Below are 22543 nucleotides of genomic sequence, written 5' to 3'. Positions count from 1 at the left end.
GAGGCCTGCAGATTCGGGCCTTCTATGGTCGGCCCAATATAAGAGCGGCGCAAATGCCTTGCCCGTCTGTTGGGCCTTTTATGGTTGCCCCTCGCTTGTTTTTTTGGGCCTTATATGGTCGGCCCGCTAAGGCCCAATACGGTGCGGCCCAGAAGCCTCGCCCGTTTCTTGGCTTAGTTTTAGAAAAGAGAAATTTAAGTGGATGGCTAAATTTTGTCATCCGTTTTAAAAAATGTTTATTAGTTTTAAGTTTTGCACAAATGACTAAATGGTATTTTAGGAGTTTTACAAAAGAATGTAGTTTTCCAACAATACCATTTTCTATGTTTTGGCTTTTTCCTATATTCAACCACTTTGTTTTGAATTCAAAATGATTTTAATAAATTCAAGGAATTTCAAGTTAATTATTTTAATTACTTTGTTTAGTATTTCGGTTAATTTAAACGATTTGTGTACAACGATTCATCTCCCATCTCATCGTTTTGCAATTGTTCTACTGGATGTTCTTAATGTATATATACATATTTGCATCAATTGGTATATATACCTAACCACTAATAAGTATATGCTGTCACATGTTATTTGTATTCTTGTTTTCGTGTTTCTTTATCATTTAATAAATAATCTACAACAAAAGTAAATTACAAAATCGAAGACTAACAATCCATAAATCAAAATGATTAGGAAAATAGGTGATGCCTCTTAAATTTGTAGTCTTTGGGCGTGTATTGTCATCAGATTCAGTTTCTCAAACTTCTTTTGACGATGAGTTATTTTTCTTACGTTAATCGGTGGATTCATTATTCACTCTTTCATTCTATTCATTAGACTTTGTATCGTCGTTTAAAACATTAGAAGAGTTATCAAAATTAAAAGGTCAATAAATGTATAAACCAATTAAAGAAAAATCGAAATTAGAATTCAATACACGTATATATTACCATGAAACTCAATTATGTCAATACATGTATATACAAATTCAAGAATTAACAAAAATACGAAAGTCAATACATGTATATACAACTATACAACTCAAATACCATAAGTAGAATATCAATACATTTATATACCAATAATTACCTCACTAACACGTTATTCCTCAACTATCTTGCGACTCTTTCTTTTTATTGAAATATACGAGTACAATTAACTCAGTGAATCTAATTTGTAAATATTACTGTAAAAATTAACAAACAAAAAATATATAAACTACTGCATCTAATTTGTCTTAAAAAATGTTTATTTTAATTCCTACTGTCTAAGAAATTAAAAAAAAATTATTTTAATATGTAATTTTTGTTATCTACTCCAGACAATAACTAAAGAAAATAACCTGCCTCAATTAAAATAGACATTTTTAAAATTTGAAGATAAAAATAAAATAAATTAGAAATTTATCGACGAAATAGGCCTTTTAAAAATTTATAAACCAAAATGATATTCTATTATATCACCTCCCCTTTAAATATTTTTAATTTTGAAAGCATGGGTAGATTTAAAGTTGAATAAAATGAATATTTTTAAACTAGAAAAACAAAATGAACCAAAATTAATTAAAGATAAGATTATGAATTTTTAATTTTATAAAGTTTTTAGAAATGACATCAATATTTTAATAGACAGTTTAAAAAAAGATGAGGCCTCACATTTGTATCTACATCTATGTTTTAAAACCTTACCACAATTATCCATATTTTTAAAACATTACAACAATTTTTTTTAAATGTACATGTGGACAGAAACATGACCATGGACACATTCGGATAAATAGATCATATTGAGATTGGAAATAAATGTCTTAACGGGTTAATTAGGATCGGATCCTCTTTTTATCTTGCCAAAAAAAAATTAAATAAATAAAAAAATTAAAACCTTGACCACGTTGACTTATCAGTTATCAGTGGGGCGAACAAGAACTTTCTCTGAACGACAAATCGGCCGAAAATGGAGGAAGCTCTGCAACTCCCAATCATCGACCTCTCCTCCGGAGACCGCATCTCCATGGCTACTTCAATCCGCGAGGTTCGTCGGAGAATTTTCTTAATCAATTTTCTCAAACATTTTTTCCCAAAGAAATACTGAACAAAATCCGTTTTCTCGGAATGGAAATTGCTCACAGGCTTGCTTGGATCACGGATTCTTTTACCTGGTTAATCACGGCGTAGAAGACGAGTTGCTGCAGAGAGTATTCGATGAAAGCAGGAAATTCTTCTCTCTCCCTGTTGCGGAGAAGATGAAACTGTCTTGGAAGGAGCACAGGGGCTACACTCCGCTTTACGCTGAGAAGCTTGACCCGACCGCCTCCAGTTCTACAGGTTTTTCTCCGATTCATTCTCGATTACTCAAGGAACTCCGCTTTTGTTTCAATTTATAGACAAATTTGTACGAAATCCAGTCGTTTATGTTGTTTATGTTTGTATCCTTGATTTGATGTGAATAGGGGATGCAAAAGAGAGCTATTACATTGGCCCTTTGGCAGGCAATGCAACTGAAACCGACTTAAATCGGTGGCCCTCAAGAGGTGTGCAATCGGTGTTTATTGAACTTTCTTTGGAAGAAGTTTAGATTTGTTGATTACAGTTTTAGCTGAACCGTTACTCTCTCTGCAAGGAAATCACAGAACTGTTGCCTTCTTGGAGAGCTACAATGGAATCCTTCCATAATCAAGCACTGTAAGTTCAAATGCTTTTGGGATTGATCTCTTTGCATCCTTATACTCATCAATGCCATGAAATTGGTACTACGTTGTTTTATATGCATGTTTTGTCATTCTTATGCGTTGGCCCATCACCACCGAGAAGTTTTACTCAAAAAGTATTATTGTCTTGTTTATTTCTGGACAGCTAAAGGTTTTTGAATTTTGATTGCTATAATATCTTGCTTTCTGCTGCAGACTTGTTGGTAGACAAATAATATCTCTGATTGCCATGGCTTTGAATCTGGATGAAACTTTCTTTGAGAAAATTGGTGCCTTAAATAATCCTTCGGCTTATCTCCGACTCCTACATTATCCAGGTTCAGTGACATACGTAACTTGATTTTTTTTAAAACATAAAATTTAAAGAAGTTGAAGATGAAGAATCCTTGTTGTTTTAGTGTCGAACTGGTTCAACCTGTTTATTATCGGTGGGAACGAGAAACAAGAAATGAGAAACAATTGGAATGAAGATCAAAAAGGAGATTGATGGAATGATATTAAATCACGTTTACTAAAATTATTTTGGAGCACAAGTAGGATCGTTTGAGAATTGTCACTGATTGCTTTCTAAATTTTATAACGAGATGCATATTTAAATTCATTTGGGGCCTGAAACAAGTAGAAAGAGAAGTGTCTGGATCCACCATAATGGGGAAGTGAAATTGACCTTCTTCACCAAGGAATCAATCATTGGAAATGATTCTCAATCTTAGTGTGAGTCCCTCAAATTGAGAATCATTTTTACTCTTTGGTAAAATTGGAAAACAATACAAATATAAACAGAAATGTGGTAGAATGATTCTCCTTCCCTATTCTCATTACCTTCAGGTAACATCGTCTTAGTTCACAACCAATTGATTCATTAAGATGAGGTCAGTTTAAGGCCCAGTGTTTCAAAATCTTCAAGTAGAGGGATGCAATCCTGTTGATAATTTGCTCATTATTTTTAACTCAGGTGACTTGAGATCTCTTGATGAAGAACTACTAGGTGCTTCTGCTCATTCAGATTATGGGATGATCACCCTCCTCGTTACCAATGGCGTTCCCGGACTTCAGGTATTTCTCCTTAATCAATCGAAATCTTACTCTATAGAGAAAAGTTTTGTGTCAAGTTGCCATGGTAACAGATATGCAAGAAAAAGTACGATCAACCACGAGTTTGGGAAGATGTCTGCCATATAGACAAGTGAGTTCAAAACTTGAATTCGAAAACAGTTGAACATTATAAAGAGGGTTCTCTGAAGACACCATTAGGGAAAGTTCATGACTGTTTGGAAAAAATGTATACTGTTGGAATTCAATGAATGCAATCCTCTTGTATTGCAGGGCATTCATTGTTAATGTTGGGGACATGATGGAGAGGTGGACTAACTGTTTGTTCCGGTAAAGATTGACATTGTATATTTTGATAAACACTAATTGTAAAAAAAAGAAGAAAGGAAAAAAGAACCGAGCGATTCTGCTTGTTCTTTCATTTTTGTGTTCTTATTTAGTGTAATTTATGATAGGTCGACTCTACATCGAGTGATTCCAGTTGGAGAAGAACGCTATTCGGTAACTTTTTAGCTACCCTTCTTGTTTTTATTCCACTCGGAGAAGAATTTAAAGACTCGTTTGGTAACGTTCCTGTTTCTGTTTCTTTATTTTTAATTGGCATGGTTTCAGTCTCCAATAATTCAAGTATGATAAAACAATCTTTTTATTTATGTTTTGGAATAAATTGTACATGGGAACCAGAAAAGAGAAACTTGTTTTGATTGTTCCTAAATTTCTATACAATTGTTAGAATGTTTTCAAAATAGGAGAAACAAGAAATAAAATTAGTTGTAAAATTAGTTGTAAAATGCTTAGGTTTATTAAGAAAATTAGAAACGAGAAACAAGAAACGGGAACATTACCAAACGGGTCCTAAGTTGTTTAGCTTGATTTGCTCTCCACATTGCAGATGGCTTTCTTCTTAGATCCTGATGAAGATTGTGTTGTGGAATGTCTTCAAAGTTGTTGTAGTGAGTCATCTCCCTCAAGGTATTGACATTTCCCTCCTTTTATAATATTATCCCCTAAAGCTCTCCATCTTTGTAGGATTTTGATCCAAGCAACTCCATGATGTGAATCCTATTTACAAAATTTTGTTTTTAAAAACTCAAAAGACCAAATTTTCAACACCAAAATGTATATATTTTCTATTTTCCAAGTGAGAAAATAAAAAGATAAAGTGTTCTTCATTTTTTTTTCTTTTAATTTAACTTGTGGGAGCGGAGATCCGAGCCTTCAATCTCTGGGTCAAGGATATATATTTTAATCAATTGAGTTCGATCTTTTGGTTGATATATATTTTGATCATTTGAGTTAGGCGGAATAGCCTTAATACCATTGAATGTGCATGCAGATATCCTCCCATTCGTAGTGGCGACTACTTGAAGGAACGATTGAGATTGACCTATGCTTCTTGAGGATTTGATTAAAAGGTGTAAGATCTCTCGATAAATTTTAGGAAGAGGCTACCACAATATGTCTGGTTATTTTATATCGTTCAATAGTTATTAAAAAACAGCCACAAAGACAATCATATTCATGTAGTACCAGTCACATTCAATAATTTTGTAAAAAGTGAGTTAAAAAAATGTAAAATGTGTAACATAACAATTCCATTTTTACTTGTAAAAATAGAATGAAATTGTGAACACTCGAGTTTCGTATTCTTATTACATATTCACTACTATAACAACAAAACACAAATAGTGGCAAATAATTACATATATTTTCAATTAAGAGGTTGTGAGTTCGATCTCCCTATCCTACGTGTTGTATTCTAGAGAAAAAAAAGAAAAAAAATAGTGACGTATTTATGGTAAGTTTGGAGGGCTGAAATGATTTCTATTATTACAAAAGAATTTGCTAAGGTTAAGAAATTTGTCCCTCACCACTTCGGTTTGAATCTCCTTTACACTGTGAAGTTATTTTTGTTAAAATTTACTAAATATATAAAGTAAATAATTTAAACTTTTTATATTTTGTAAATTTAGATGGTAACCTATGGCTTTTTTAAAGAATTACTTTATCTATAAATATGAAATAATATATCTTCTTAGATTTATTCTTTTTATATAAAATATAAATGTAAACAAATAATAATAGATTTAAACGTTTAAGTAAATCGTTAAGAAAAATTAATTGCATTAAAAAACCATGGTTCTTGTAAACGAAAAAAAAAAAAAAATCTACTTATCTATATTACATGGGAGTCTTAAAAAAACTTTTTTTTGGTTGACTAATATCATCCTCCCTCAACTTCCAAGACATGCAAGTACTAATTAATTTCAAAAAATTAATTAATTATTTTCTCTCTTTTTTTTAATTAATTAACTATTTATTTCTAATTAAAAAATACATTAATAATTTGGTAAGCTCACTATAGGTAAATTTATTATAAATATAGTAAATTAATTAGTTAATAATTAATTATAAATAAACTAAATATATGAAATATAAAACGTTGGAATGAAAACATTTCTTAATTTGAGATGGAATTTCTTAACTTTTTTGCTCTCTCTAACATTTCCTAAATTTTGTTCACAAACACAAATTCATTCATTTTTTTTAGCATTCTCAATTCACATTCTTTATTATTATTATTATTATCGACAATTTAGTTTATCGAAATTATCGAATAGTTTCTTAGTTAAATAGTAATTAATTGATGCATTCGATAATCCCAATTATGTTGCACAATCTTAGCACACTCGTCATCTATCCCATTTCAATAGATGAATAACATCAAATAATTCAATTCATTTATGAATTTTTGAGATTGCTCACTTGTAAACCTCCGTATGAAAAATTCTAGATCCTCCATTAAACATTATGAAACTAAGTATCACTTATCACGTGGATTAATAGACTGAGGACTTTTTCAACTTTTCATTTAAAATTTTAGTTAAATTACAAATTTGATCTTTTAAATTTTAACAACCGTGTCTATATTAGTATTATATTGTTAACTTAATTAGTTTAACATTACGTGCAAGATGACTATATTATATAATAATTATATGGCACGTTGAATTTAGACATATTTAAGTATTTGGTGGTACAAAATTTAATTAATGTAGTTAAGTATAGTAATTTATTACACGGATAAAAGCAGAATTTCGCTTAAAAGAGACGTCATTGTCAATTCGTCGTTCAGTTTGATTAAGGCACGTACATTGCTTAGCTTTGAATTTGCCTCTGAGCTCTGTAGCAGCATTTGATTAAGGAAGGGAAGAGACTGTTTCAGGGGTTTCATTGATTAGTAAACCTCCGATGCAAGTAAGATCGGGGCCGTGGTTGTTCCAATCATCGATCTCGCCTCTCGAGATCGCACCTCCATGGCTACTTCAATCCGCGAGGTTCGTTGGATGATTTTCCCTTTCTTTTTCTTTTCCCCAAAGTAATCCGTTTTCTCGGAATGGCAAATTGCTCACAGGCGTGCTTAGGTTACGGATTCTTTTACCTGGTTAATCACGGCGTGGAAGACGAGTTGGTGCAGAGAGTGTTTGATGAAAGCACCAAGTTCTTCTCTCTGCCCATCGAGGAGAAGATGAAACTTTCTCGGAAGGCGCACAGGGGTTACTCCCCTCTCTATGCTGAGAAGCTCGATCCGACTGGCTCAAGTTCTAAAGGTTTTTTTCGTAAGGCATTCCACTTCTGTTGCAATTTTCTCACTCTATGCACTTTCTCTACCATTATTCAAATGTTAAAATTGGAGAAAGTTGTTTATCTTGGTTATATTACAAGCTTAGCTCCCGAAAAGGGTTGTGTCTAATTTAGTAGTTGAACTTTAGAAAGTTTCTAATTGGTGCCTAAACTTCTCGTGGTCTAGGAGAGAGTTAGATGTATAGAGGACTATTTGAGGGAAGGTGAAGTGGTACTATGTTTAAGAAGAGGTAATGCAGCCAAAGTTACAACATCTCCCTTAGTGTGAGATCTTTTGGGTGAAAGGGAAACCAAAAGTAAAAGGACGAGGGTTTATGCTCAAAATGGAGAATATTTACTGTTGTGGAAATGTGGAGAACTCGTTAAATTTAAGTTTAATAAGTTTTGTTGTTAACTTTGACAAGTTAAAATGTAGTTAAGATAAAAAACTTATTAGATACAAAATTTATTAGATACAAAATTAAAAGTTCAAAGATCTATTTTTTTTAGAGTGCTGGGCCAAATAGACATATATAATCTTAAAAGTTTAGGGACCTATTTGAAACTTCTTAAAATACTGGACCAAGTAGACACAATTCAAAAAGTTTAGAGTACTGAGTCAAATAGACGTACATTATCTTAAAAGTTTAGAGACCTAAAATTCTGGACTAGTAGACACAATTCAAAAAGTTCAGGATCAAATTTATAACTTATTTCTATTACTTGTAATCTTTTATCCACTATTTGCTGTGATAGGGGATGCAAAAGAGGGGTATGATATTGGCCCTTTGTCAGGCAAGGGAACTGAAGCTGAATTAAATCAGTGGCCTTCAAGAGGTTAGGAATTAGTGTTCATTGAAATTTTTTTGTGTAAATTTATATTAGTTAATTTTTGTTTTAGGCTTCAGCTAATCGTTACTCTCTCTGGCAAGGAAATCATAGTGCTGTTTCCTTCTTGGAGAGCTACAATGGAATCCTTCCAAGAGAAAGCCCTGTAAGTTCAAATGCCTTTGAGATTACTTTCCGTACGAACTTGTACTGAATCTAATATAATTGGTTCTATGTCATTGTAAATGCATGTTTTCTCTTTGGTGTGAATTTTCCCATCCTCACTACAAGTTTTTGAAATTGGACTGCTGCGATATTTGTTGGAAATATTTAAAGGGAATAGGAATTTCTGAAATAACCACACATATTAATTAGTAAATAAAAGTTAAGACGACGATGAAATAGAGCGATTAGAATAGCCTTGTAAATTTTAGATTGAGATGCGTGTTTGTAAAGAAAATACGACCTGTACAACACTAGGTTTATTGGCATTTTTGCAAGAAGATACAACAATCCTTCAAGAAAGCTTGTGTGTAACTGTAACTAAGAGCTGTCTTACGAGTCCCTGATAATTTGTATGCTCAAGATAAAGGTAACTCAAGAACAAGAAAATCAAAGTAGAGCCCTTCTGTTTTCCAAAAAACTGGTATGTTATTGGACTAACGAGTCCTCTCTTCTTTGCAAACTTGTTAGTCAAGTCTATCAACCACTCCCTACGTAATTGGATAGTGGATTGACCAAGTTAAAGAAAGAATAAAAATTAAAATCTTAAGAATATCCAACAATGTATCTTGCTCTCTCTATGTTTGCTACAGGCTTGCTGCAAGACAGTCAACGTCTTTGATTGCTTTGGCTTTGAATCTGGATGAAACCTTCTTTGAGAAAATTGGTGCCTTCAATAATCCATCGAGATTTCTTCGACTTCTGCATTATCCAGGTTCAGTAACATCAACATGTATCACTAAAGTTATAATTATCATTTTTGTTTGTACTGTACTGTTGAACTATCTTATTCCCATTTGAGAATGGCGAATGGAAAAAGAGTCCAGTTGAAAATCAATTGAAAAGAAAAATTATGAGATGTTAATACATATCTAGATCATGTTTAGTAAACTTGTTTTGTAACTGAAATAGGAATGTAGAGGAATAAGGTTAAGATTACTAAATCTTGCGATGGAAATAAAATTTAACTTCATGTGGTGCTCATAAAAATGTCAGAAGAAATGGAAAAACTAAAATTTGGGAATGAAAATTTCCATTTCCTCGCGTCATTATATTTGCCCCATTTATTTATATGGAAATGGGAAGGAGAAGGGAGACTTGGAATCAAAATTAGTCAAAAAGAACATTTGTGGAATGGGTCTAAAATTTCTAAAATTTGGAGAGGATTTCTATTGATATTAATTATCAATGTTTATAATAGGTTCAAGTGATGTGAGACCTCAGAAAAGTAGAAAGCAAAGAAAAGTAAAGAGAAGGTAAAAAAAAAATAAAGATGGTATGACCAACTAAAACATGGGGAATGAGAACGACCTTTTCCATCTTCGTGAAAGGAATAAGCCAATGAGAATGATTCTTAGTTTTAATGCAAAAATTCCACAAACTTAGGAATCGTTTTTGTTCTTTTATAAAATATGTAAACAATATGCATGAAAATGAGTGAGAATGATCCTCTCATTCTCATTTTCTTTGGGTAAACATGACCTTATTTTAGAACCAATGATTCGTTGAAATTTATCTGGTTAGTTATTAAGGCTTAGTATCTAACCATTATGGACACTTCAATTTAGGTAACGTGTTCGTGTTGGACACTCCGACATTTATTGGACACGTATGGGACGCTTGTTAGCAATGTGTGTCACATACTAGTTGTATAAAGTAAATATAGATTCGACATTGGTTAGGCACGTATTGAACACTTATTAAGCACAAGAAATAGACATAGGACAAAATAATAAATTTTGAAGGTAAAATACATCAAACTCATATTTTAAAGCATAAAAATGCACAAGCTTGTTGACTGAGTTTCTTTCCTATTTAAAAATGACATATACTTTAAAAAATAGTGTATTTTAATAAATGTGTCTTTGTGTGCCTGTGTCCTAGATTTTTATAAAATGATGTCACAGTATTCGTGTCGTGTCATATCCATGTCTCGTCTCGTGTTGATATCTATGCTTCTTAGCTTAGTATTACAAATCAGTCCTTTGGGCTTGGATAAGATAGATGCAATATTGTTGTTTGTCTGCTCACTATTTTTTAACTTAGGTGACTTGAGATCTCCCGATGAAGAACTATGTGGTGCTTCTGCACATTCAGATTTTGGGATGCTCACTCTCCTTACCAATGGGGTTCCCGGGCTTCAGGTATTTCTCCCTAATCGATTTATATCTTACTCTGTAGAGAAATTTGCTACAATCTGAGGCAAACTTTTGTGCCAAATTTCCGCGGTAGCAGATATGTAAAGAAAAGTTTGATCAACCACGAGTTTGGGAAGATGTTCTCCATATAGACAAGTGAGTTCAAAACACAAACTCGAAAAAACATTCGAACTTTGTAATGGATTCGATCCTCTGATACCGCAGGGCATTCATTGTCAATGTTGGGGACATGTTGGAAAGGTGGACTAACTGTTTGTTCCGGTAAAGATTGACATTGTATATTTTGATAATGCTGATTGAAGGAGAAAAGAAAAAAAAAAAACGATTCGAGTGCTTTGGATGGTTGTTCGCATTTTCTTGCGTTTTTATCTAGTGTAATTTATGATAGGTCAACTCTACATCGAGTGACTCCAGTTGGAGAAGAACGCTATTCGGTAACTTTTTTGCTACATGAATTCAAATTGTTTTGCCATCTCAACTACATGATGTGAACTCTACTTTCAAGAAGCTTTTTGAATCATCAAATATGATTGGTTAGCTTGAAATTTGCTCTCATATTGCAGGTGGTTTTCTTCTTGAATCCCGATGAAGATTGTGTTGTGGAATGTATTCAAAGTTGTTGTACTGAGTCATCTCCCCCAAGGTATCGATATTTCCCTCCTTTTATAATATTATCTCCAAAAAGCCCATAAATGGCGACCTAGTCGGCAAAAGTTTGTAGTCTCTTGGTCATACTGGTTTAGAGGTCTTAAGTTCAAATCTTTCGGTGAATTTAATACCAAAAAATCTTGAAGTCTTCTAGGTTCGGGCCTTGGGACAAACGTGAGTGCCTGTAAGTATAGGGAAGCAAAGCTCTGACTTCTAATTGTTAAAAAAAAAAAAAAATCCAAAATCTCTCTTTCAGAACTAATAGGACTGTTCTTCAGAATTGTGTTCTAAAAGGAAGTACCTCCCCTTACTCCATTTACATTGGTGACTTTTTTTTCCTCCTCCGATTTGAAGAGTAATTGGTAATGTTCCAATTTCTCCTTTTTTAGAAACATAAAGTTTGGTAGCAATTTTTATTTATTTATTTTGTTTTTCATTTTTTAAAATAACAAAATCAAATTTCTAGTTTCTTGTTTTCATTTTCAATTTTTTCCAAAACATAAACATTATTTTATCATTCTTCACTTAAAAAATGCATAATTAATATTAAAAAAAATAAATGTAAGATGAAATTTTTGAAAATTTGATTTACTTTTGTTAATTAAAAATTTTAGTCAACAAGAAATAAAAATTGTCTATCAAACATATCTTAAAAACAAGATAACAAGAAACGATTATCTTTTCTTTAATTAAAAGAAAAGAAAAGAAAAAAATAGAAACTAGATAAAAGAAATATGAAATGAGAACGTTACCAAACGAGTCCCTAGGATTAATAGTTGCAAGTTCATGCATTATTTGGATCTTTTTCTCCTATAATCACTGAAAAATGCAAAGATTTCCTGTCTGGAAACCTTGCAGATACCCCCCATTCGCAGTGGGGACTACTTGAAAGAACAACTGAAGTTGGCCTATGGCTTTTGAGACTTTAAACTTCCTTTTGGAATTAATGTAATTATTGCAATAAATGTTAGGTTTAGATCTTATTTTGGCTCGGTAATGACATATGTTTCTGATCCAAGAGATTATGTGTTCGAATTCCTTACCTCTACTTGTACTAAAAAGAAAAAAATCTTATTTTCGTCGGTAAATTTTTATGTTTCTTCAAGATTATTTTATAACTTCGATAAACTTAATAGCTTCGTAAGGGCCTGCTTGATAATATTATTGTTTCTTGTTTTTCGTTCTTCTTTCTTAATAAATAAAAATAGGGTTGTGTTTGGTAGATGTATCTTACTTTTTTTTTTTGTTCTTTCAAAAAGAAACAAAAACATGTTATGGGATAATTTTCTATTTCTTGTTCTTTAAGATTCAAAATTAAAAAAGTAAATTTTTTAATATGAAAAGTAGTTTTTTTAATTAAATATTCAATTTTTATGTTAAATTATTTTTTAAAAAATATTTATTATGTGTTCTATAAGAATGTTAAAATAATATTTTTATTTATGTTTTGGAAAAAAATTGAAGATGAGAACAAGAGACGAAGTCATTTGATTTTGTTGTTTTAAAATTTTACAAAATTTTGGAAAAAATTCTTAAACATGAGAAGCGAGATATATGTAATTTGAAACAAAATAACCAACAAAAATGTTTATGCGGTATGTTCATTAATTTGTTTAGTTGCATGCCACACCATGTTAATTCTATCAAAATTTATTTATCTTTTTAGTGCAAGTGGGCTGTGGGCAGATTCGAACTCATAGCTTCTTAATTAAAGACGCGTTTCAATTATCGCTAAGCTAAGTTCATGTTGACTAAAATTTATTTAATTGATATGCCGCATTACTGCTAAACTATGATTTATTAGTAATATTAATAGGGTTAGTAATCTCATATTGATAAGATAAGATATCTAACAATGATTTATAATATAAGTGGGTTACTCCTCTCATTGTTAATTGGTTTTGAGATACAACTCCACGAATAGTGATAGACTATCATAACCAAAAACTCAATTAACCATCCCGTCCAACATTTGGTTTTTAGTTTTCTATTTTAGAAATTATGCTAAATAAATTGAGGGAAATGTAATATTTCTAAGCTTCATTTTTAAAAATCGAGAACTAGAAACAAAATAGTTAATCGTTTTAAAAGTTAGAGAGTATATTTATGAATTTTATTGAGTAATTGTAACGCCCATAATCGTCCTAGCATTCTCCTCCGTCCCCTGCCACCGTCTAGTTCTGGTCTGAATCTTGAGCTTGGGGCGTTACAGTAATTGTAAAAAGTAATTAAAAAAAGTTTTTGTATTTACAAGATTGACCATACTTAAAATAATTTTCCTAACCTCTACCTGCATATAACTGAATTTTACAATTTTACTCTCATTCATTAAATGCAAACTTTAACTCACAACAAAATTTTCACCAACTTTTCTTCTATTCTTTTCAATTTCATGTGTATTTTCGTCGATTGTGAGAATGGTAACATGTTTCTATAATAATTTTAAAATTTAACAAAAAGTGTTGAGAGATTTTGGGAGGTAAATGCAATTTGGGTTTTAGAAAGTTTATGTTTTAAAAATTAGAACTCTTCAATAATTTTTTACCTTTACTTAAAAAAGAAAAATCCTAGGCAAGATTCATGTCATCTCAATTGAAATTGCTTGAATCCCGATATTCATTTAATTTCATTTGCCAGACAATTTCAATTGAGATAAATACAATCTTAGTTTAGGTTGCATGAATTTTCACTTAGAAGAAATGTTTTATATATTGTTTCCCAACTAAATGTACTATGGTTTGAAATTTATTTATTTATTTTACTTCCAATTCATTTTTCGTTTATTTGTTATAATTTTTCAAGTAAAATCATTAGAAATTTGGAAATAATTGGGATTCAATTTCACCTAAATCATTTATATAAAACATAAGGGACAGTTTGTTTCGTGGGAATCCAAGATTTCCGTGATACGGACATCTGGATTTCCACGTTTGTTTTACGGTAATGTAAGATATCCGGGTATCTCGAGATGCCCGAGTATCCTAGGATGCCCATACAGAAGGCATCCAAGTCGATTTGGATGCCCTTTTGAATCATGGAATTATTTTTCATATATTTTTTTTATCAAATTTCTTTAGTTTTATTTGTAATTTTATAATTTAAATAAATTAATGTACTATAGACTAATAAGTAATTAAGTATATTTATGTATTACACGTACATATAAAATAAACTTTAATTAAATTATATAATATCTCTATTTACTTTTAATATTTGAAATGACTTATTATGACTAATATCGTAAATAATTTTAAAACAACATTTTTTTAACGATCAGCCTACCTTTCATATAATTATTATAATTATCAAATTATAATTTGATAATTATAATAAATGAATTTCACATAATAACATTAACTATATAATGGTATTTTTAAAAAATATTAAAGTTGAAAATAAAATTTATATTTAATATTAATTACTTTTTAAAAAGTTCATTAATACATATGCATCCATATACACAGTTAATATAAAGAACTTAAAATATTAAATTAATTTTAAGAAAATCTATTATATAAATGTAAATTATAATAGATTAATGTATAAATTATATAAATATTCGTAAGGACATTTTTGGAACATTATATAAATTTAGAACATTTCCATAGATAAATTCGGCAAAACAAACATAGCTATCCACGTATTCTCGAACATCCTTACATATTTTCCTACAAAACAAATGTGGTCATCTATTATTCCAGACATCTACATTCCCCAAAAAAACAAATGGCCCCTAAAAGTATACTTCGAAAAAACTTTTTTCTAAATTAATTTCCTAGAGCCTAAATTTATTTTGGGTTAATTTTTACAATTATACAATTTTGTTCCATAAGTACTAAAAGAATTAATTATAATGAGAAGATTATATATATCTAAAATTGGATAAGATCAATGATTCAATTGATTAAACAGGATAGAATAAAGTATTGGGTTCAAACTCCTAGTCGTGCCAATCATTATTTGACACCATTTAAATATATTATTCTCCCACTCTAAATTAGTTTAAAATATATTCACGTCCCTAAATTTATTTTTATTTCTTTTAATTTTGTATAAAATTTTGATTCCTTTGAATCTTTTACATATCTCTCGTTATTTGGGTTTGGGATCCGACTTCAACGTTCTCAATTTCAAGTATCTACATGACATTGTTGTATTTCTGTGGAAATTTCTTTTTCTTTTCTCTATAAATATTTTTTAAGGCTATGAATTTTGAAGATATATATATATATATATATATATTATTTATTTATTATTATTATTTTTTTAGAGTAGTAAGATTGAATGTAAAGAAAATATTTAAAATGAGTAAGAATTAAAATAGTTCTTATACAAAATATTGATACTAAAGTTAAATATTTAGAATTTAAATAGTTATAAAAAATTTAGAGATTAAAAGCTTACTATTACTATTCTTTTACTTAATTTTGACTTTAAACTTCAGTTAATTTTTTTTTGAAAATTCAGTTTAATTAATTTAATCAAGTTGAACTTTAATTTTGAATAAACCATAATTTAATACTTGTTCAAAACAAAATTAGAAAACCACCCATAAACAAATCAATTAATAATTCAAAATTAACCAATAAAACATTCAATATTTCTTTTGTGTGGGTTTAATGTATACTTAGTTGAGACCAAGGCACAAAATAAAAAATGCTTAAATTCGTCTAAAAAATAGAACCTATTGTTGAAGCAAATAAATTATATATATATATATATGTATATTTATTTATTTAATTTTATGGCTCAATTCAAAGAAAAAAAAAGGGTAAAATTAATTTCGACTCGTGTTAAAAATTATTTAATTAAGTTACACTTTTTTTTTCTTTTTGTAAAATTAGAAAATCTCCCGTTTTAATTCAATACAACCTAGATCTAACGTACGTGAACCATCCACGTGATCTCCTACACTTATGAACGCGTGGGACCCACGTGATCTTTCTTGGCCGTCCGATCATCTCTCTGTGGGGCCCACCGATTAGAAACGATAGATAAAGAGAGATATAAGAAAAAAAAAGGGAAAACTTTACTTAAAGCATTTACAAGATAAGATGTCTGTACCTTTGGATAAGGTGAGAAAGACAAAAAAAAAAAAAAAACTAAAATAATTAATTTATTTGAATTTAGTTTTATTTTAGTCCATGTGATTTTAAAATTTGATCTCTATTTCATTTCGTTTAATATAAACGGAAATCGATTAGTTAGTCTGAATTTAACTTATCAGTAACTGACATTTATCTCTAACTAAAAAGTCATAAATTCGTATTCTTCTACCCTCCTTTTGTTGTACTTAAAAAAAATTGTATTAAGATTTGAGTAGAAAAAAAGGAGTAAAATTCAATTTAAGGATAATTTTTGAAAAACCAAATTTAAAATAAATCTAAAACCATAAATATCAAATTAATTAAAATTAACTAAATTGATAATTTAACCTATGAAAATAAATAAATAAATAATTGATTTTCCTTTCAAATTTAACAATTGTGGAGGCTAGAGATGGAACCATCGGCTTCGGAATTAAATAATCGAATTTATTGTACACAAAAAGTTTCGACCGTCCGATTATAGAATATATCACAACACGTGTCTATTGAGTATATTCCACGTGGCAAAATCCGCCGAGATCTGAGATCTTTTGCCGACCAATTCTCGCCCTTTTTGACCATTTCCACCGTTGACCAATATCTGACCGTCCACGTGTCCCATCAACTTGTCTTTATCCATTTCCCCTCTTGACTTTTATTAATTATTTTATTCAATAAATTTCGTAATTGTTTAAAAGTCAGCTTCTTTGTGGCCACGGCCTTCCCCAATGAAATTGGGATATAAGTATGTTTTAATTTTCATCAATATTTATAATTACATGGATATGATTTTTTTTAGCTAGCGGAAATTGCGGCAATACGGGAAGAATTGCGGCTTACTGTGAGGTTAGGGATTTCTCGAACGATGGTGGAGTTCGATTCAAAGAACGTTATCAACTTAATTTGTAGAAAGTCCTTCGTAAGAGATAAGACTACAAATTGGATAGTCGACATATATTTTCTAGCGAAATCCTTCACATCGATATCAACATAATTTCATATTTGTAGTTAAAATAGTAAGACTAATTTCAGTATCTATAGCAGCACAAATCTCAATATTTAAAATCGAGATTGATTTGTTAATATTAGGTACGTATATCCTGAACAATGTTTTAAAGAAAGTTTGACCTTTAAGCATCCCAATATCGTGCATATGTGGTTAATCCTGGCCTAAGTCTAATAAAAACGGTATTACACCATTGAACGTGAACAATTCTAACTTATTAACTTAGCCTGTTAGAGTTATTTAAATTAAACGACACGATTCTACACTTCATTTGTAGGACTTAAATAAGATTCTTTAATAAGTTAATTATATTGAATAAAATGCACGTCTACATGATATAAAAGTATCCAAACTTATCAAAAAGATAAATGTCCCAAATTTAAATAAATTATAAAAAAAATACTGATCGACAAAGAGATCCACGTCTGATAAATAACATGCGATTTCACGAAATTAACGCAGCCATCGATCAGCGATAAGGTCAGGTTTGAGAAAAAATGGACGGCTGAGATAAAGAGGAGCAGAGTAAGAAGGTGGGATGCGAAGCAGCAGATAAATTAACATTTATCCAGGGCTGATAAATGGATAGTGTTGGATTTAGTCGGTCTTCTCTTTTTCTCTCCCACCTGCGAAAAGCTGAGGGAGAAAAAAAAAAGGGAAAAAAAAAAAGAAAAAAGAGCTCACAAAAACGAACTCCCAAATTTGCTTCTGCGGAGAACGAAATCTAGCCCTAATTCTTGTCGATCGGATCATGCTACTCGGATCCTCTGATCGGATTCAAATCCAGTTCGTTTTCTGAAGGCGGCGGCGTATTCCGAGTTCGATCCGGCGCCGGAACCATGACGCGGCGGTGCTCGCATTGCAGCCACAATGGGCACAACTCTCGGACCTGTCCCAATCGCGGCGTGAAGCTCTTCGGAGTCCGATTGACCGACGGCTCCATCCGGAAGAGTGCTAGCATGGGGAATCTGAGTCACTATGCCGGATCCGGGTCGGGTGCTCTGCAGGGCGGGTCGAATACTCCGGCCTCCCCCGGGGAGACTCCGGAGCACGGCGTTGCGGCGGATGGCTACGCGTCTGAGGATTTCGTTCCTGGCTCGTCTTCGAGTTGCCGTGAGAGGAAGAAAGGTTCGGGAGATTATTATGCGTTCATTTCTGATTTGAATTTGCCGTTCTTATTTGATTCTTGAATCTTGGTGTTTGCTGGACTTCGCATGCTCATTTTTTGGATTCTTTTTCATTAGTGACTGTTGCTTAACGATTAGAGCAGGAGTGGAAGATGATATTTGATAAGAAGAATGATTACGTTTCTTTTTCCTCTCTAATCAAAATCGGTTCTATGTATTATTCTTGAATGATTTGAAGGAATCTAAGTAGAGAATTTCAACGATGGATATGGACTCACAAAAGTTAAGAGGAAAATTTTGAACTGTTTGGCTAGGATAGGCTTTGGGAGTTGTTTGGTACCTAATCGATTTCCCTTTTATGTTTTTGGAAACAATGGATATTATGAAAATGATAAACTCACGTGTGGTTGCTCGTTTTCGGAAATGATTTCCAAAAAACATCAATCCATTGAATCCAACTTCTGAAAACATATCCATTGAATTCCATGTTCATAAGCATAGAGTGGTGGTTTTCTGAAAAATAGAATCTCGTATTATCTAGTAAAACAGCCTATTCCATGTTCATAAGTATAGAATGCGGTGATCTCTCTTTCAGAGCATCCTCCCTCTATCTTTGCTCAAAATGGATTCTACTAAACATATTTGTTATATTTTCAAAATTCACTTCCAAACACAGTATTTTGAGATATTTTTATTCCCTCTCCATGTTAATGAACAATTCTCTCAAAATAGGCCGGTTTATGTACTTGTGATAATTATATTCTAAAAGTAGGAATCAAGGAACTATATAGTATGTATTTAATCTACAAAAGAAAGAAAGATTATGAGAAATAGAGGGGAGGTGACGATGAATTCTGGAACTTCTATTTTTCTGTGTTATTTCGAGAGGACAACCATTCATATAGGTTTTCTTTCAATTTCTTAAATTTGAATATAATTTTGTTCATACTTTTTTTGCATGGACTACAAAATATTCTTATATTTTTTTTCCCTTGGAAATAGGTAACTAGGAGTAGGATATTTTTACACCAATTAACTTTTTTCTAGTAGAGCTATCACTAAAAATAAACAATGTTGAGAACTTGAGAGAAAATTTCTGTAGTGAAAGTTAGAATTTGAGTGAGAACGATCAGTCAGTAAGAATCAGTTGATCTTTTATTAGATTCATATGTGTGTTTGGTAATGGGCAGGTGTTCCATGGACTGAGGAGGAGCATAGGATGTTCTTACTTGGATTACAGAAACTTGGAAAAGGAGACTGGCGTGGGATAGCACGTAATTACGTTATATCTAGGACACCTACTCAAGTGGCCAGCCATGCCCAAAAATATTTCATAAGGCAGACCAATGTATCAAGAAGAAAGAGGCGCTCCAGTTTGTTTGATATTGTCGCAGACGAAGTTCGTTCTCTCCATCCATTCCATTCCATTCCATTCATAAATGCATACATGTTTCCGTCTTTTATATCTTTCATAATCACAGGGATGCTATTACTCTCTACTAAAATCCAAACGTTCTAGCTGTACAGTTCATCTGGTCTCCAGTTTTAGTAGCACACAGTCTTCTGCAGATTACCTTTGCCCGTTTCATTTGTGAAAATTTTGAATAAATTTGCTTACTTTTCTGTTTTATGCATATGTGTCAATTTAGTAATGTTATTAGCCTTGTTATTTTTACCCTTTTTCATAGCAATTATTGATTTTATCTTGCCAATTTTCTCAATTTCTCTGCAGCCTGTTGAGACTTCAATTGTGCAGCAAGACTTCCTATCTGTCAACAGTTCACATGCTGGTGAAACACAAAGCAATAACCCATTGCCTACACCTCCTACTGTGGACGAAGAATGCGAATCAATGGATTCCACCAATTCGAATGATGGGGAACCAGCACCTCCAAATTCAGATGGTCCCCAATGCGTTTATCCAGTGGTGTACCCTGCATATGTTGCACCATTCTTTCCGTTTTCTATTCCGTTTTACTCGGAATACAGTGCAGAAACCACTAATAAGGAGGAGACTCATGAGGTTCTTAAGCCCACAGCTGTGCATTCAAAGAGTCCCCTCAATGTTGATGAGCTGATTGGCATGTCAAAACTCAGTCTGGGAGAATCTATTGGTCATGCTGGCCCCTCTTCTCTCTCTCTGCAACTGCTCGAGGGGTCGTCTAGACGATCTGCTTTCCATGCAAATCCAGCTTCTGGCAGCGAAAACATGAATTCTGGTGGCAGTCCAATCCACGCCGTTTAACGGATAGTATATTTCTGAACTTCAGATTGTAGGTTATAATTACAGGTTATTGTCAATATACAACAAAATAATGTGCAGTCTGGTTTGGATTTATTAATATTTTCCCGCCCCCGTCCCGCCCCTCCTGTGTTAACTAACTTGGTTGTAACTTGTAGGCTCTAGTATCTTCTGTTTAGAAATCGTTGGTACTGACTCTTAAGATCACATGTTTTATCTTCAGTTTCTGGACTTGATGCTTATTTATATACTTGGTGACATTCTAATTGATGCAGGAGGACATTCAAATTCTGCACTGCAATATTTCAGATGTTAATTGTGGATGCTTGGGTACGATCTCGAATCGAATTTTGTCTCCTCGAACTTATCGATGATTTTTCTTCATAATTCTTAAGGAAAGTTGTTGGGTTGAGAATTGGATGAAGAAACAGGCATGCTTCATGTGTTCCTGTTAGGTCATTCAAAATTGGAAGGATTCAGAAATGAATGTTTGTTCCTTTTTTTAGGTCATTCTCTATATACTATTTGAAAATTATGTTAAGAAAAGTTGTGTTTTCAGGCCAAATGTGAAGAATTTCAATTTTCAACTTTCGAGCATTGAGACATAAATTTGGCAAATGTTCCAAATGTTGACTTTTGAGTCACGACGTGTCTCTCTTATCAAATTGTTGTGAATTTTAAATTATAGGGTCAAATCTAAATTGTCACATATTGAAGATCAGAGACTAAATCGTTATTTCAATGAAAGTATTTCGTCTTTTGTCACAATTAAATTAATTTAATTTTGGTGGAGGAAAAGGAAACTCCACAAAGCTCTTCCGAACAAAAGTGGGATTCTATGGACGAAGACATGATTTCTTTAGATCTCATTGAGTTTTATTCGAAGGGGGAACCTCATAAAGATTGTATTGGTTCTTATCAAAGAATGAAACGATTAGTCGAGACTATTCAAACATGTACAGGTAAATGAAACGACATTTTCGTAGGAATTGGAGCTATAGATTTTTTAGTACATGGGAGTTGTATGAGATCTATAGTAATAGATTTTTTAGTATACTAATTAAATTTTACCTCTTATTTTAGTACGTGCTTCTCGAGAGAACACGTATGTACGAAAGAAGTTGGAGCTTGATATAAATGGCAAAAATATCTTCCGTTTATACAATTATTAATCAAATAAAAAATTATCATTCTTTTTAGAGGTAGAAGGATAAATGTTGGGGATTAGACTTGCTTTATTTTTTTAAAAATATTTCCTCTTCCAAGGTTTGGCCTATGATGAGTCATTGCATCCACTAATAAAATCAACAAAATTGAGCCATTCCCAACAAACCCACCAAAGATTCTTTAAGATTTGGCACAAAAAACAATTGCTTGCAAGTCTTAAGTTTTCCTAATTTAGTGTTTAATCTGTCCTTGATTGCTTGATTTTGGTAATCATCTTGCAAAAGCCACCAACATATCATTTCCCTAGATTTTTGTGTTGATTATACAAGGACTTTGTCTTTTCTTGTCTACCTTCGATCTTCATTAAATCACATAGAAAAGAAACTTGCATCAATCAACGGAAATGTGTGACTCACCAAAGTAGTTGGTCGAAGATATGTATCTTAACTGGTTCAACTTGATAAACTAAAAATGTGGTTGTTGGAATGACTAGTTGACTTTTTCATTATAACGAGTTTATGCAGGACAATTGTCACTGTATATGAACACAAATTTGAGTGATTCACGAGCAGGTAAAGCTCAAGTGAAATTGAGTGGAATTTTGAAGAATCAAAAGAGATGCGTTCGTGGTTTATAGTAAAATACCACATAGAGCTAGTTGGTTCTTATCGAAATACGTTAA

At 31.9% G+C, this 22543-nt stretch overlaps 3 protein-coding genes across 9 annotated transcripts; all 3 read left to right on the top strand.

The window, feature by feature from the left end:
* The first annotated feature begins 1863 nt into the window (after positions 1 to 1863).
* LOC111024949 (kihadalactone A synthase LFS) lies at positions 1864 to 5384 on the top strand. 2 transcript variants are annotated; one of them, XM_022302774.2, is made up of 11 exons: positions 1864 to 2022; positions 2120 to 2315; positions 2441 to 2521; positions 2621 to 2672; positions 2894 to 3015; positions 3654 to 3754; positions 3826 to 3884; positions 4025 to 4081; positions 4207 to 4252; positions 4644 to 4723; positions 5088 to 5384. In XM_022302774.2, exons 1-11 carry the CDS (start codon positions 1945 to 1947, stop codon positions 5149 to 5151), a joined length of 936 nt encoding a protein of 311 aa, XP_022158466.1. In that variant the 5' UTR covers positions 1864 to 1944; the 3' UTR covers positions 5152 to 5384. The 2 variants fall into 2 exon arrangements, 1 of the variants encoding a protein (XP_022158466.1); XR_002603415.2 differs by lacking the exon at positions 5088 to 5384 and having other exon boundaries at positions 4207 to 4315; positions 4644 to 4718.
* A 1502-nt stretch (positions 5385 to 6886) lies between these two features.
* LOC111024956 (kihadalactone A synthase LFS) lies at positions 6887 to 12342 on the top strand. Of its 6 annotated transcripts, none has more exons than XM_022302780.2 (11): positions 6889 to 7089; positions 7167 to 7371; positions 8132 to 8212; positions 8318 to 8369; positions 9019 to 9140; positions 10472 to 10569; positions 10661 to 10719; positions 10789 to 10845; positions 10973 to 11018; positions 11148 to 11227; positions 12067 to 12342. In XM_022302780.2, exons 1-11 carry the CDS (start codon positions 7069 to 7071, stop codon positions 12119 to 12121), a joined length of 876 nt encoding a protein of 291 aa, XP_022158472.1. In that variant the 5' UTR covers positions 6889 to 7068; the 3' UTR covers positions 12122 to 12342. The 6 variants fall into 6 exon arrangements, with proteins under 6 accessions (XP_022158477.1, XP_022158472.1, XP_087975061.1 ...); XM_022302783.2 differs by having other exon boundaries at positions 6891 to 7089; positions 7167 to 7362; XM_022302784.2 differs by having other exon boundaries at positions 6891 to 7089; positions 12091 to 12342.
* A 5588-nt stretch (positions 12343 to 17930) lies between these two features.
* On the top strand, positions 17931 to 20964 carry LOC111024948 (myb-like transcription factor family protein). The gene is made up of 3 exons (XM_022302773.2): positions 17931 to 18453; positions 19643 to 19851; positions 20185 to 20964. Exons 1-3 carry the CDS (start codon positions 18165 to 18167, stop codon positions 20695 to 20697), a joined length of 1011 nt encoding a protein of 336 aa, XP_022158465.2. The 5' UTR covers positions 17931 to 18164; the 3' UTR covers positions 20698 to 20964.
* Positions 20965 to 22543: the final 1579 nt, after the last annotated feature.

This window comes from Momordica charantia (assembly GCF_013281855.1).
Source record: "Momordica charantia cultivar OHB3-1 chromosome 10 unlocalized genomic scaffold, Mcharantia_2.0 BLBB01000010.1, whole genome shotgun sequence".
In the NCBI taxonomy this organism is placed as follows: domain Eukaryota; kingdom Viridiplantae; phylum Streptophyta; class Magnoliopsida; order Cucurbitales; family Cucurbitaceae; genus Momordica; species Momordica charantia.
Note: the sequence above shows the minus strand (reverse complement) of the source record. Positions and strands in the feature narration are given on the sequence as shown.

Excerpts from the sequence above, each read along its gene's own strand:
- LOC111024949 (XM_022302774.2), top strand. The coding sequence starts at position 1,945 with ATGGAGGAAGCTCTGCAACTCCCAATCATCGACCTCTCCTCCGGAGAC. Across the intron at positions 3,016-3,653 it reads CCGACTCCTACATTATCCAG|GTGACTTGAGATCTCTTGAT; the intron begins GTTCAGTGACAT and ends TTTTTAACTCAG. Across the intron at positions 3,885-4,024 it reads GATGTCTGCCATATAGACAA|GGCATTCATTGTTAATGTTG; the intron begins GTGAGTTCAAAA and ends CTTGTATTGCAG.
- LOC111024956 (XM_022302780.2), top strand. The coding sequence starts at position 7,069 with ATGGCTACTTCAATCCGCGAG. Across the intron at positions 10,846-10,972 it reads TGGACTAACTGTTTGTTCCG|GTCAACTCTACATCGAGTGA; the intron begins GTAAAGATTGAC and ends AATTTATGATAG. Across the intron at positions 11,019-11,147 it reads TTGGAGAAGAACGCTATTCG|GTGGTTTTCTTCTTGAATCC; the intron begins GTAACTTTTTTG and ends CTCATATTGCAG.
- LOC111024948 (XM_022302773.2), top strand. The coding sequence starts at position 18,165 with ATGACGCGGCGGTGCTCGCATTGCAGCCACAATGGGCACAACTCTCGG. Across the intron at positions 18,454-19,642 it reads TTGCCGTGAGAGGAAGAAAG|GTGTTCCATGGACTGAGGAG; the intron begins GTTCGGGAGATT and ends GGTAATGGGCAG. Across the intron at positions 19,852-20,184 it reads TTGATATTGTCGCAGACGAA|CCTGTTGAGACTTCAATTGT; the intron begins GTTCGTTCTCTC and ends ATTTCTCTGCAG.